Source organism: Octodon degus, unplaced genomic scaffold, assembly GCF_000260255.1.
Source record: "Octodon degus isolate 3935 unplaced genomic scaffold, OctDeg1.0 scaffold00086, whole genome shotgun sequence".
Lineage (NCBI taxonomy): Eukaryota > Metazoa > Chordata > Mammalia > Rodentia > Octodontidae > Octodon > Octodon degus.
Genome location: NW_004524662.1, coordinates 4,827,283 through 4,843,257, shown reverse-complemented (window position 1 = coordinate 4,843,257; position 15,975 = coordinate 4,827,283). Strand labels below are relative to the sequence as shown.

At 41.9% G+C, this 15,975-nt stretch overlaps 1 protein-coding gene and 1 pseudogene across 1 annotated transcript in view; both read right to left on the bottom strand.

Moving 5' to 3' along the window:
• Positions 1 to 11,649: 11,649 nt before the first annotated feature.
• On the bottom strand, positions 11,650 to 12,100 carry LOC101582880 (annotated as a pseudogene).
• A 565-nt stretch (positions 12,101 to 12,665) lies between these two features.
• Baz1a (bromodomain adjacent to zinc finger domain 1A) overlaps positions 12,666 to 15,975 on the bottom strand; it is a 95,874-nt gene continuing 92,564 nt past the window's right edge. Inside the window, exon 24 of the mRNA XM_023721833.1 lies at positions 12,666 to 12,761. Within this exon, the coding sequence (XP_023577601.1) occupies positions 12,666 to 12,761 (96 nt within the window). The remainder of the gene's footprint in view (positions 12,762 to 15,975) is intronic.

Genomic DNA, 15,975 nt, shown 5'->3' with positions numbered 1-15,975 from the left:
TCCTTTCTTCACCTGCAGCGTCCGGCCACCAAAGAGGGCTGAAAATGCGCGTGAATTGTTCAGATTCTTCCTTCATGGCTAAGAATATGTACTACCGTAGGCTACTCAGGTGACTGAAGGATTTAGCAAAAACAGAATGATCAGCAGAGATGAAAAATAACTAAGACAGCTTAAAAATTCTGTAGTAGAAATAGTGATGGGGGGATAGGTAGCTGCTCTCTTTGGTGACACCTTTTCCCTTGCGACCACCTGGGACGCGGCCTCCCTGCCCCAGAAGTCGGGTGGAGCTTGGCGGGTGGCCGGCACCTTGCACAGCCCTGCACCGAGCCCGCGACTTCTTTTTTTTCCCGATAAATAGGTATCTCGTTTATCATAGAAAAAAAAGTTACTCTATGTCTTGAGGAAACATTGTTAATAAAATATAACAGTTTGTGAGTTTATAATGAAAATGTTACAAATGAAACACTGTGCTTACTCTGTATAATGAAGAGAAGACCCACTTAATATTTTCTACCATTTTTATCTTTTCATTTGTAACATTGGCAGAATGAGTTTAAAACTGATCAACAGTTAAATTTATTTTATGAAAATGATTTGCACTTAACACGTAGAATTGTACTTTTCTTTCTTAGGGATGGTGGTGGTGCTTTGTCTTGTTTTTGAGATAGGGTCTCTTTATGTAGCCCAGGCTGTCCTTGAACTTGATACATAGGCCAGGCTGGCTTTGAACTCATGTTAACCCTCCTGCTTCAGCCTCCCAGTGCTGGTAACACAAGCATGCGCAAATCACACCCAGCCTAAACAGATAAATTGTTATTGTATGAAATGATTGGGAACAAGTTGAGGTAAGCTTGGAAGGAAACTGAGCCAGAAGTGTGGTATGCAGGCAAAACCTCTGGGCTGGGCTTGGAAAACTCAGCACTGCCTCATTTCTTAACTTATCCAGATGTCTGGTTCTTCATCTGTATACCAAGCTCATACTACATTGTCTTTAAAATCCTTTTCAGCTTTAAAATTTAGTTTTTGAGTCTAGCACCCTTCTGTAGGACATGGTATGTATCTGTGTGGTTTCACGATCAAATTTGGGAATGGAAAACCATAATGAGTTAGGCCGTAGATTGTGGTATATATCTTATTTTAATTATATATGGTATTATCTATCTATCTGTCTGTCTGTCTGTCTGTCTGTCTGTCTGTCTACCTACCTACCTATCTATTGTAGTTCAGGTTGTCCTTAAAACTCTCTAGCCCATGGTGGCCTCAGACTTCCAGTGATTCTCTTCCCTTAGCCTCCCCTAAATGCTGAGATAATAGGTCTGCACCACCATGCTTGGATACAGGAGTGTGTTTTTTGTTTTATTTTGTTGTTTTGGTAGTGATGATTGAATTTATGGTATAATCTTTACCACTGAGCTATATCCTGAGCAATTTAATATACTGTATTTTTTTGTTTGTTTTTTGAGACAGAGTCTCACTTTGCAGTTCAGGGCAGCCTTAAACTCACTGTGTAGCTTAGGCTGGTCTCAAACTTGAGATATTCTCCTGCTTCAGCCTCCCAAGTGCTGGGATATGTTAGATATTGCACATAAAACATTAGGTTACACTTATCTCCATATATTATATTTATCAATTAGTTTTTAAAACTATGTTATAATCTAAATTTAAAGACAGAAATTTCCCAGTGTATAGGCATAAGCCCCAAGTAGAGAGGCTGACATATTACCGTGTATGAAATCATTCTCTTGAATTTTCCAGGAAATCATAGAAAATGACTGGAACTTGGATTACCTGCTGTGTGCAGGTATCAGCAGCCCCTCTTGAGCCTGAGCTCTTCCTCTCCGGGTCTCTGTCCTTTCCCAGCCTGAAAGATCTGCAGCAGGCCTGGCAGAGACCAAAGCCCCTCCTACCAGAGCTGGTGATTCTATGTGAGTCGCCACGCAGCTCCCATGTCACCCCTTGCCAAGCTTGTCCCTTTCTGCTACTCAGATGAAGTTTGTACCAGCCATGCTCTAGGACTCTTTCCTTGGAAATATTTTGGTCTTACACAAACATTTTTTTGTGTTCTACACTGATAACTTGTTTAGGTGGTCCTGCCACCCCATTCCAGCAGGAGCTCCTTAAGGATATGGGTCCTGCTCATCTTTGAACTTCTGGAACCTGGCAGATATAATGAGATCAATTTAGGATGTTCTAGTGCTCACCCTAGTGGTTTATTTATTTATTTATTTATTTGCCAGGATCTCATTATGTAGTTCAGGCTGTCCTGGACTCACTATATAGCCCAGGCTGGCCTTGAACTCTTGGCAGTCTTCCAGCCTCAGTCTGCCAAGTGCATGGGATTACAGGCATGCACCACCATTCCTGGCTTTACCCTAGTGCTTTCTTTTTTAAGATAACAAAAAGGAAGCTTTTGAAGAGGGCCTTTCCACGTGACCTTATGAGAAGCGCTCTGAGAACTCAGTAGAGTAGCTAGCAGCTGCCTCTCTCCTAAGTTCTCAGGAGAGAATCAAAGCTTAGCTTTGTACTTGGTAAAAAACAGCATTGCAATGAGTTTTGATCTGTGTGTAGGAGAGGGATCTGAATGTCTATGAGTGTTTTTTTGTTGCTGTAAAAAATTATCACAAATTTAGTGACAAAATAAATTAATTTTCTTCTGGAGTCAGAAGTCAGAAAAGAGTCTTGCAGGGCTAATTCACGATGCCTGTGGGCTTAGTTACTTTGGAGGCTGCAGGGGAGAACGTACCTTTGCCACGCCCACCTTCTAGAGTCCGCTGGAATTGCTTGGTGGTCCTAGCCGGCAAGTGCCTCCTCCAACCTCTGTTTCAGCCCCTGCATCTCCTCTCACTGTCTCTTGTGCTTCCCTCAGACCATTAGCGTTACTTTGGACCTCATCTGGTAGTTGCATATAAAACAGCCCCTCGCGAGCCCCAATTTACCCCCGCAGTGCTCCCTTTACTGAGTGCAGCAGCACCTTCACAGGTCCTGGGGCTAGAACAGAAACAGTTTTGGGCAGCTGCTATCTGTCTTCCATGACACCAGTTTTCTTGAGTAAATTCAACTCCAGGTGAACGATTCACAGGTGGACAGAAGGCCCCTGAGCAGTCCAGCAGGAGGACAGAATCTATAATCATCACTTACCACGCCATAGGTGGATGGCAGTGACAGACACCTATCAGGATCTAAGTGCTGTGGGCTGGGGAGATGGCTCAGTAGATAAGCGCAAGGGCCTGAGTTCAATCTCCCGTTCCACCAAAAAATAAATAAATAAATTTCTTTGGGGCTGGGGAGATAGCTCAGTGGAGTAAGCACTTCCCTGGCAAGTGCAAGGGCCTGAGTTCAATCCCCAGTTCTGAAAAAAAAAAAAAAAAAAAAAAAAAAAAAGAACTAAATGAGAAACCTGAGAGGAATCTCCATTCTGGCTTGGGCAGCAGCAATCTCAGGCCCTATCTCAGTCTCTCCAGGGTTCAGTTTCCTCCTGTGTAAGGAGGGTGACAGCACCTCCTCCCTCTCTGGCTTATCAGGAGAAGTGAGTCTGATGTATGTAGGCAAGGGTTTTTTTTTTTTTTGTTGTTGTTGTTGTTTTGTTTTTTGTGGTACCAGGGATTGAGCTCAAGACCTTGTGCTCACCAGGCAAGCACTTATTCTACTGAGCCCTCTCCCCAGCCCCTGATGTATGTAAAGCCGCTGGCCATTAAAGGAATAAGAATCCTAGGGCTATTGTCGTTGCCTGCGTAGACCAAAGGTAAATACACTGATTCTTTAAATTATGTATTTTTAAATTTTTTTTATTGTTTTGTTTTTTTTGAGGCAGGGTCTCACTGTATAGCTCAAGCTTCCCCTGAACTCACTATGTAGACCAGGTTGGCCTCAAATTTTCAGCAGTCCTTTTGCCTCAGTCTCCAGAGTGCTGGGATTTTTTAATTTGTTTTTTTCTTTCCTTCTGAGACAGGGTCTTGCTCTGCAGTTCGGGCTGGCCTTGAGCTCACTTTGTAACCCAGTTTGGTCTCAAATTTGCAATGATCCTCCTGCCTGAGGCTCCCAAATGCTAGGAGTATGCCACCATACCTGGCTATTTTTAAAATTTTTTTTTTATTTTTTAAATTTTAAAACTGACATGTAGTAACTGTACATATTTACGGGGTACACTGTAATATTTCAAGGCAAATGCACCAGATCAGGGTGATTAGCCATTCATCATGTCTAACATTTATCATTTCTTCATGTTGTGGACAAAATCCTTTCAACTAGATATTTTGAAATTCACAATTAATTGCTATCATAGTTTCCTTATTGAGATACAGAACATTAGCAGTAATTCCTGCTGCCCAACTCTACTCCTTTGGCTGCTAACCATCTTTCCATCCCCGTCCCATAACTTTCCAAGCCTTTGATAACCAGTTTTACTCTCTGCTTTTATGAGATTAATGTTTGTTTGTTTTGAGACAGGATTTCACAGTGTAGTTCGGCTGGCCTGGCACTCACAGTGAGCCTCCTGCTTCAGCCTCCCGAGTTTTAGGATCACAGGTGTGTACCACCATGTCCAGCTCAAAATCAATATTGTTAGCGTCCGCATAGAAGGGAGAACATAGGGTATCTGTGAAAATGCCGATTGCACCAACTCATAGGCTGCAGACACTAAGCAGTCCCTGTCATTGCTTCTGAAATCCCTGTTTAGTGGACTCCTTTAAGAAGTTAAGGTGAGCACCCTGAGTGTGTTTGTGTAAGAAGAAATCTGGGGGGCCGGGGAGATGGCTCAGTGGAATAAGTGCTTCCCTGGCAAGTGCAGGGGCCTGAGTTCAATCCCGGTTCTGAAAAAAAAAAAGAAATCTGGGGCTGGCCAGATAGCTCAACAGACTGAAGCACCTTCTTAGGCAGAGTACAGTGACTGGGGTTTGATCCTGGGCATGCTGTGCCAGCCCCGCCCCTGCGGCACACTGAGATGAGACTGGGTGTGGGCGCACGCCTGTAATCCATGTTTGGGAGGCTAAAAACAGGAGAATCACTGCAAGTCTGATCTATATAGTGAGACCCTGTACTAAAATACATTAAAAAAAAAAGTCTGGATGGAGGCTCTTTATTTTTATTTTATTTTATTTTTTTGTATTTTAGGGATGGGTCTACAGGGTGTTCACGGTCTCACTACTAGATCTGACTTGTAGTGATCTGCCTATTTGCAGCCTCCCAAGAGCTGGGATTATGGGCACACACCACCATGCCCAGTCTCAATTGCCGTCTCAGCACGCCCCCGGGGCCAGCATGGCAGGCCTGGGGATCGAACCTCTGGCCCCTGTGCCTGCTTGTAGGCCTTTAATCAACTGAGCTATTTGACCAGCCCTGGAGGCTCTTTAACATGCAAAAGAAAATCATTTATCGTCAGGTGTGGAGGCACACACTTGTAATCCCAGAGCTCCACAGGCTAAGGTAGAAGGATCACTGAGTTCCAGGCCAACCTGTTCTATATAGCAAGTCCTTTTTCTACCCCAGCCCCCAAAAAATCATTTTTAAAGTCTTACCAAAAAAAAAAAAAAAAAAAAATCAGAAAAGTTGTACAGAAAACTTTTATTTGAGCGCCACCCCACCAAGAGGTGTGTCACACTGTGCTCCCACAGCCACTTCCTGACAGACAAACATGAGCTAGGTGTGCTCAGCAGCTCTGTAGGCACCTCTCTACCTTCTGATTCTCTGGCCTTTTCCAGCCCACACCCAGCTCAGACTGAGGATGGGGCACTGCTGCATCTTACAAACCTACGTTAGAGCTCAGGACTAGAAAATAAACGGGGGAACCCAGCACTGGAGCCTGATCTTGGTGGTGACTCACTCTTTGGTCTCCAAAACTAGGAGCTCCAGTGGCACAATCTGTTAGCGTGCAGTACTCATATGGATCTCCAAAACTTCATGTTAGGTCTTACATATCTCATCACTAGTTCTTTCTTGGATTTTTAATTTAATTTAATTTTTGATTTCAGTTTTATGAGCCAGGGTCTCACCATATTGTACCAGCTGGCCTTTAGCTCACTAAGTAGCCCAGACTGGCCTTGAGCTCATGGTGATCCTCCTGCCTCAGCCTCCCAAGTGGTGGGATTACAAGTGTTAACACCATGCCCATAAAGAACTGTAGATTGATTGATTGATTGATTGAGGTACCAGGGATTGAACTCAGCACCTTCCCCTTGCCAGGAAAGAGATAAGAGCAGGAAAGAGATTGAAAAAACAAATGCGAGAATGAAAAACACCACAGTGGGCTGGTGAGATGGCTCAGTGGTCTAAAGCACCTACTTAGAACAAGCTTAGCAAAGCACAGAGACCGCGGTTCAATCCCCCAGCACCACATGCCAGCCAGCCCTGCCCCCTGGTGGACTGAGCTGGCCACACACACACACACACACACACACACACACACACACACACACCACACACACACAAATAAAAAAAAAATTAAAAAAAACACCACAGTGGTATGCCATATCTATAATCCCAGAACTCTGGAAAGCTGAGGCATGAGGATCTTGGGTTAGAGCCCAGGCTGGAGCAATTTAGTTTCTCACAATGAAAAACAGGAGAAAGGACCAGAGTGTAGGTCAGCAGGAAGGCCCCGGGTTCAATCCCAGTATTTCAGAAACAAAAAACAAAATAAAATTATTTTACTCATTCATCATTTATTAAGCACCTCTCCTGGAGCTGAGAATGCAAAGGTAAAAATAACCCAGTCTTTGCCTTGGAGAGACTCAGTCCTGAGGACCCTGCAGAGAAGCAAATGCCTGTGGAATCATGCCATGCAGGCCATGAGGCTCATGCTCAGCTCCTCTGCAGCCAGTGATTGGCCCCAGTCAGTCTGGAGATCAGAACATCCAAAGCAGGGAGAAACTGTGGACAGAGCCATGGCACAGGAAGTCAGTGTAGTCTGGGGAGCCTCTGAGTGTGGCAGGCGCTGATGGGTGGTGGTGGTAGGCCAGCCTGTCTTCTGAGTCCTGGAGATAGCCCTGTGGTCAAAGCCTTATTCTGCAGGTGATGAGGGAGACAGGGCCCTTCACATGTGTTTTAAAAAAAATAGCATCAAAGTATTCACAGATCATAAAATTGACCCTTGTAAGTCGACTGTTTAGTGGTTTTACTATACTCTATTTACAGTTGTGCAACCTTCACCACTAATTGTATTTTTAACCTTCCTTCCAAGAAAACCCCATGACCATCAGTAGTCACATCCCATTCTGTGTTCCCATCAGCCTCTGGTGACCATTTATCTAACATCTCTGTAAATTTGCATGTTTTCAATATTTCATATGAATGGAATTGTAGACTATGTGGCATTTCATGACTGGCTTCTTTTGCTTCAAATAACATTTTCAAGGCTCATCCAGGAAGTACCATGTATCACTAATTCATATTTTCTGTGTCCATTCAATAGTTGATGGGCATTTCAGGCTTATTTGGCTATTATGAATACTGCTGCCGTGACCATTTATATATACATTTTTGTGTGAGCATATGTTTTACTTCTTCTGGGTATATATATCTAGGAATGAGGCTATTGGGTCATATGGTGGTGTTCATATTTTGGACAGCTGTCAAACTGCTTCCCAAAGTGCTTGTACTATCTGATAATCCTACCCATAATGTGTTTTTGTTTTGTTTTGTTTTTTTGTTTTTCTGAACAAAGTTTCACTGTGAAGTTCCAGTTGCCTTTGAACTCAGTTTTGTAGCCCAGGCTGGCTTCAAACTTGCAGCAGTCCTCCTGCTTCAGGCTCTTGAGTGCTGGGATTATAAGCATGCATCATCATACCTAGCCTCCTGCTCATAATGATTCTAATTTCTTCATATCCCTACCAACACTTATTATTGTGTTTTTATTTTAGCCATTCACAGTGGCTGTGAAATGGTTTCTCATCGTGTTTTGTTTTTTGGTGGTGGTTGAGGGCTAAACCCAGGACCTTTACACTGAGCTACATCACCAGTCCTTTTAAAAATGTTTAATTTTGGGGTTGGTGAATAGCTCAGCAGACTAAAGTGCCTGCTTAGGCAAGATTAAGCAAGTGCAGGAACCACAGGTTCGATCCCTGGCCAGTCCCGCCCCCAAGGCAGGCTGAGCCAGCCACAGTCTGGACATGGTGGCACATGCCTATAATCCCGGCATTAGGGAGGCTGAAAGGAGGATCACTAGAAGTCCAAGCTGCATAGTGAAACCCTGTAACAACCAAATACAGTAAAATTTTTAAAAAAAGTTTAATTTTAGGCCAGGCATGGTGGTGCACACCTGTAATCCCATCACTTGGGAGGCTGAAGCAGGAGGATTATTGTGAGTTTGAGGCCATCTTGGGCTATAGAATGAGCTCAAGGCCTGCCTCAGCTGCATAGCCACACTCTGTCTCAATAAAACCACCACCACCACCACCACCACCACCACCAACTCGGCGGGCCAGATAGCTCAGCAGATAAAGCGCCTGCTTACACAGGTGCAGGGACCAGGGTTTGATCCTGGCGTACCATGGCAGCCCCACCCCCAGGGCGCACTGAGATGACAGTTGAGATTGGGTGTGGTGGTGCACTCCTGTAGTCCCAGCACTTGGAAGGCTAAAAACAGGAGAATCACTGTAAGTCCGATCTAGGTAGTGAGACCCTGTAGTCCCTGTACTAAAATACATTTAAAAAACTCTTGAATATATATATATATATATATATATATATATATATACTTTATAGTTCTTTATACATATTCTACACAAGTCCCTTATCACATATATGATTTGCAGAAAAATTCTCACATTTTGTGGGCTTTTTTCTTAAGTGTCCTTGTTTATATTATCAGTACATTTAAGATATACATAATGATCATATTTATCATAGGGAATTTGTACTCATACATGATATATTTTGATTTAATAGTGTCTTTTGAAGCACAAGTTTTTTATTTGCACTTTTCTTTTTTGAGACAAGGTCTTACTGTGTAGTACAGCCTGGCTTTAAACTCATTTGCCTTTTGTTTCAGGGTCTTGCAATGCAGTTCAGGCTGGCCTCAAACTCACAGTGGTCCTTCTGCCCCAGCCTTTCCAGGGCTGGGGCTACATGCGCTGCCATGCCCAGGCAATATGATCTATTTTGAATTAATGTTTTGATGTGGTGAAGTAGTTACCCCACTTTATGCTTTTACATGGGACTATCTAGTTGTTCCAACACTATTTGTTGAAAAGACTTCTTTCCTTCAGTTTGTTTTTAAAATATCATTTATTATAGGTATGGTAAAATCATATTCTATGGTCATGCACATCTATAATCCTAGCACTTGCAAAGATGAGGCAGGAGGATTGTCATGAGTTTGAGGCCAGCCTGGGCTACATAGTGAGTTCAAAGTCAAGGGGCTGGGGAGATAGTTCAGTAGAATAAGCACTGGCCTGGAAAGCGCAAGGGCCTGAGTTCAATCTCTGGTTACTCAAAAACAAACAAAAAGCCCACCAAAAACAAAAAAAAACAAAGTCAACCTGAACTACATAGTGAGACCTTGTCTCAAAACAACCAATCATAAACTGGGCGTGGTGGTGGGTGCGGGCTTGTAATCTCAGTGCTTGGGAGGCTGAGACAGGAGGATCACTACGAGTCCGATCTGTGTAGTGAGACCCTATAGACCCTGTACTAAATTTTTAAAAATTGTTAGAAACTATAGATTCATAATTGCTTACTAATGAATTGAACTGTTAACAAGAAAGGAATTTTTCTTGTTTCCCACCTGGATTAATTCCTTAAAATTAATTTCTTAATATGTCAATTGAAACTTGGTGTGTATATGTGTTTTTGAGACAAATCTATGGGCCATACAGTAACATTAACATTTTGAGAGCTGCCACTCTGCTTTCCAAATTGCCTGTGTCATTTTGTAATCCTACTAGGATGGCCAGAAACTTTTCTTCCTCCTGCCACACCCTTCCAAGCGCTTCATGTGCCACCATGCCTAGAAATTTTTTTTTTTTAAAGTTTTGAGTTCCCACTATGTGTCAGGCACTGTGTTGTACTCGAGTGTAAGATGGTGAGCAAAACTCACGTGGTCGCTGGCTCAGAGAGAGAAAGTCTCTACATAGAGGCAGAGTGGGGGCGTAGGGACTTTCAGGTGAAGAGTGAAAACAGGTGAAGAGTCAAAGGCTGAGTTTAAAGGAAGGTTGGCTCTTTTGGAAAAATACAGGGTCAGTGGAGCTACAGCGGAGTGGAAAAGGACAAGATGTGGCAGAAGAGGCAAGGAGTCAGGGGCAGGTCACATAAAACCTGTAAATCATCTCCCAAACTGCCTTGGGCGTCTGTGGTGCCACAGCAAATCCTTAAGACTAGATAATTACCAAATTAAGGAAACACAGCGACACCTGTCGGAAACCATTGGAACTATCTCGGGGGTTTTACTTTTATTTTTTATTTTTTAAATGAATTTAGGATAGCGTCTGCAGGGTGTACAGCGTCTCATTACTTAGATCAGACTCGTAGTTATCCTCCTGTTTTCAGCCTCCCAAGTGCTAGGATTACAGGCACGCGCCACCATGCCCAGTCTCAGTTGCTGTCTCAGGGCGCCCCAGGAGTGGGGCTGGCACGGGGCCCACACTGCAAACCAGGGATTGAACCCTTGGGGCTTTAAATCCAGCCAAGGGGTTTTCCTCTTTGTGATGAAAAGCAATGCTGCAGAAAAATCAGCCGGGAGCAGGAGGAGGACGTCTCCACGCGCCTTTTGAAGTTTGAGAAGCTGTGTAGTGCCTGTCAGCTGTGAGAATATGCATATTTATTAAGTTCTTTGGATGGAACTACTTGCTATGCAGAACTGTTATTTTTGTGTCTTTAAAGTGCTTTGAAAAAATTACTCAGATATTAGAGTCACCTTAAGGTTTAATATTAATCTTTTTGCTGGTTTGGTTTGGTCTTTTTGAGACAGTGTTTCACTATGTAGTGCATGTTGACCTTGATCTTGCTTATGTATCCCAGGTTGGCTTTGAACTTGCTGCAATCCTCCTGCCTCAGCCTCCTGAGTGCTGAGTTTCCAGGCATGTGCCATCATGCCCAGCTTTTTGTTTGTATTTTAATTGCAGTACTGGGTGGGGATCAAACTCAGGGCCTCATCATGGTAGGTAAGTCCTTTACCATCATATATATATATATCCACTGCCAAAAAAGAAGACTCTGTCTTTGGAATTTCTATTTTCAAAGTAACACAGAGACTAAGCTTCTGAGTTTGGGGAGTGGGTGAGGGTGTAGCAGATGTTTTTAGCTCTGCTTAGAAAATGCTCAAGCTGGGTCTTGGATGTTACAATTTCTTTTTTTCTTTTTTTTTTTTTTGTAGTTTAAAATTTTATTTAACTTAAAAGGTGAACAAAATGTGTATTTGAAATCGTACTAACCTTACGTATCTGACATACATGCCTACACAGAGGACAGATTGATTTCCAATAACTTCTGGAAGTCCACTGTCCGTTTAAAAATACTTTTCCACAAAAACTCTTCATCAAAAGAAATATTTTTCTTTAAAAGCTAGATGCAAATTTCCACGGCGATCTACTGTGATGTACTCATTTTACGGTCAACTCTGATGATGAAGATGGCACGCAAATGTGTAGTTCAGGTGACTGATGCAAATGAAAAGTGACGAAGATGCCTCCACCGTGTCCCGGTAGAGGGGTCGCCCCTTGATCCTCACAGCCCATCACTTCTTCTTCTTCCCTTTTCCTTTTTTACTTCCCTCTCCTTGCTGAAGATTTGGGTCACCACCTCCTGTTTTCTGTGTTCTGGTTTTTAGCTTAGGTATCATTTCTGCTGCATACAACATTACTGACTTACGTGATGGGAACTGCCCCAGGCAGAGGCTGCCATCTTCCTGCTTCAGCTGGACTCGAACTCTGCCTCTGTGTTGAACATCACGATTCCATTCCCTAGAGTACATCTTATTTTTCTCGATAACTGCATTAAGTCCAACTGCTGAGCATACATCTTGAATCTCGGTAGCTGTAGGATTTTCAACAGCCTTACTTATTGGGATCCGCCTCCCCTCTGCGATGGTTTTCTTATTATTTAAATAAGCGGGGTAGATACAAATAAACCTGTCTTGGTCTGCCGGGAGCGGGCATATCCACACAGCCATATCCACACAGGCTCAGGCCGCGCAGACTAGGTAACACAAACCGGAAGTCCCCGGATGTTCCAATTTCTAACACATGAGCACGGCTCCACAGCCCTCTCTGATTTTCCCAGATGTGGCCACATTGTTCCTGGTGAGGCCACGGGCTCCTAACTAATGAATGGATACTGGTCTCTTGCCTCCTGTTGCACGATCAAGAGAGTCTGATTGGTTTGTCCACTTAATGGTCTAGACTGGTGCAGCCCTCAGCACTATTTCCCCAAGAGACAGCAACTGCTGTGCCTCCCAATAAAACAAATGTAGTACTTTGTTTTACTACTTTGAGACTTTGATCTTGTTAGAGAAAAGAAAAAAAACTGAACTGAAATAATGTAAGATTATCAGAGCAAGATGATATGGCTTGAATTTGTTTTCCTTTTATTTGCATTTATCTTATGTTTAATTTATTCCTGTTCCATAAGATTCTTTACTTTCTTTCAGGATATCTTTTCTTCTGTTGTAACTTCTTCCTCTCCTTTAGGAACAAATTCAGTAGAGCTCTCAGTGCGGCAGGGAGTGCACGGATGGGTTAACCTGACCCTGAATTCCGTAAGAATGCTTTGTCCACGTGGATGTGTTCTATGACCACCGAGTCTACGTCTACACCCTTTAGTGCAGCATCATTCTGCATTTTTCAGCATGTATAGCCTGAATTCAGCTCATTTTGGGCAAATGGCCCTGAGTTCAGCTCTGGGGTCTGTTTGGCCTGGGTATGGCTGCTACTGTATCACCAGAATGGCACAAATAGTTTAAGTTCTCAAGTATTTGGATTGTTTTTTGTTTTTTTTTTTTGGTCTTTACTATTGATTTCTAGCTTGACTTCATTGTGGTCACAGATCACATGCTATTCATTTACATTTGTTGAAGTTTATTTTATGGCCATGATCTGATTGACCTTGGTGTATGTTCAGTGTGGTGTTTTACAAACCTGTGAATCCTAATGGCTGATGATGGTACTGTTTACTTTTTGTGTACTTTTATTTTCTGCCTACTTGTTCTATTGTTAAAAGAGAGGCTTGCTGGCATACTCACCTATAATTATATACTTGTGTTTTTATTTTTATTTTTTTTGTGGCTGGCTCAGCCTGCCCTGGGGGCAGGGCTGGTATGGCATGTGATGCCTGGGAAGCTTGCCTAAGCAGGTACATTTAGACCACTGAGCTATCTTGCCAGCCCCTACACTTGTCTTCTTAGCTTTTTCAGTTTTTGCATGCATACTATCATTCTTGGGAGACTGAAAATTTTATTACAATATCCATTTTGGTCTTTGGAAATTTCCTTTGCTCCATTTTTATCTGATATTAATAAAGCATTCCTGTAGGGCTTTTTGAGCAGGATCTTGCTTTTATTCAAGGCTGGCTTTAAATTATGTAGCCCAAGCTGGCCTCTAACTTGCAGTGATCCTCCTGACTCAACCTCCCGAATGTCGTACCACCACACGTGGCTTTTTTTGGTACTGGGAATGGAATTCAGGACCTCAAGCTTGCCAGGCAGATGCTACACTGCTGAGCTAGATCCCTGGCCCACATGGTTCTTTTTCAAATTAAGTTTTCTGAACAGTTGTACATCTATGGAAAAACTGAGCAGGAAATCCAGAGTTTCCAAATACTCTCTTCACCCTTCTAAGATTTCTGTTGATAACATTTTGCATCAGTGTTTCTGAATTTTAAGTATGATAAATATGCCAATATTGGTAAGTCATTATTAAATAGTCCACAGTGTACATTAGGATTTACTCTGTGTATTCTGAATTTTTTTTTGTATTCTGAATTTTTAACAAATGTATAATGACATGTAAACATAATTACAGTATCATATAGAATAGTTTCACTGTTAAAAATCCTCTGCACTCCATTTACTCAGTACTCTGACTCCTCACCTTTGAATCCCTGGTCAGGCTAGGCCTTAAAATTCTAGGTTTTTTAAACTGACAAACTGTGTACTTATTATGTACAACATGATATTCTGTACTATGTATACACTGTAGAATGGCTAAATTGAGCTAATTCCATTTTTTGTAGTAAGAACATTTAAAATCTAGTTGGTAACTTCCAAGACTATAATACAACCTTATTAGCTATAGTTATTATGTCCAGTATCTTTTTTAAAATTTCTAATTGGTCTATTTAAGACATCCACATTGCAGCTGGGAATGATGCTGCATGCTTAGAACCCCAACTCTCTGGGAGGCTAAGGCAAGATTGAAAGTTGCCTTTCAATCTACACTGCTGAGCTAGATTCCTGACCCACATGGTTCTTTTTCAAAATAAGTTGAAAATTAGTTAAGTTGCCAGGCTGGGCAACTTAATAAAACTGTTCCAAAATAAAAATTTTCTTTTCAGTACCAGGGATTGAAATCAGGACCCTACACTTGCCAGGCAAGTGCTGATCTATCTCCCCAGCCCTAAAATAAAATCTTTTAAAAAGGACTGGGGATGTAGCTTAGCATGAAGGCCCTTCCTGTGTTCAATCTCTAGTACCACAAATAAACCAAACTGGAATCTACACTCTAATTATGATAGTTGGATGTAAGATTGCCTTTTTTGTTTTGTCTTTTGAGACAGGGTCTAACTATATAGTGCAAGCTCACTATGGAGCCCAGGCTGGCCTTGAACTGATGGCGATCTTCCTGCCTCAGCTTCCTGAGTATTGAGATTACAGGTGTGCACCACTATATGTGGCTTTTTATTTTTACAGAAACTCACAGCTAAGTGTTTACCTTAAGTCTCAGAACTTGAACTTGTACTTCTGAGAACTGTTGAGGTCTTGCTTACAAGTGTGGCTTACAAGTAGGCTTAAGGTGCATCAGACTGACAGAGAGTACACTGTACTAGTTCATCTTAATTGTCAACTTGATGGGCTTAAGAGATACCGAGGAAAATTAGCAGAGTATATTTCTGCATTTGTCTGAGTGTCGCAGGAGTGTGACCTGGGAACTATATCTGGTCTCTGGCTTCATCCTCTCTGGCTCTGGCCCTGCTCTAGGATTCAGGATGCTAAGAGTCTAGCAGTTTCCTTTGCCACACCTGTCTGCTGGGATATTTCTGCCCTGGAGCAGCAGACCACGGACTGCAGCCACAGAAGCCATGAGCCAAAAAATCTTTTCTTCTTTAAACTGTATGTATCAGGTGTTTTGTTCTCTAATGGAAAGCCAAATGATATTGCTCCTTCACTTGGATTCTTAATGCACTTCTTAACTTCCAAACATTTCTTCCCTCAATGAAGGGAAGAAATATTTGGAAGAATGCTACTGATTAATAAGAGTTATCTTACTCCATAAATATCTGGGCAAAAAAATATGCAAATTACTGCTATAAACTCAGGTACAATATGTGTTCAATGATTTGTACATGTCACATGCAGAAGCCTAATTTTGATTTGTAAAAATTCCAGAAATTAAGAATACTTGAAAAAAATGTCATTTTATTTGTACACTTAAAAAGTTGTACATAGAAACGTGTAAAACAGTTCTGTAAAACTGAAAGAACTGTCAAGGGAAAGGGAGGGTAAAATTTTTGAACATTGAGGAAATTAGAGAAATAAAACAAAACAGTAAAATATTTAAAACATTAACATTTTCCAAGTATAAATTTTATAAATATAAAACAAATTCACAAATTACTCTGAATGCTAAATAAATATCTAGTTAATAAACTCAATACTTAGTATGTCCAGCCAGCACTGGTACAGCACTTCAAGGGATATAAAATTGTATCCATTCATGTGTAGTGTTGAAAGAATATGCTCATTAAACAATTCTTAAGACATGTACACATTTCTCTAACGTGTGCTATAACAGAAGACACATCTGTGTAGATATTTCTCCTGTAATACTACAA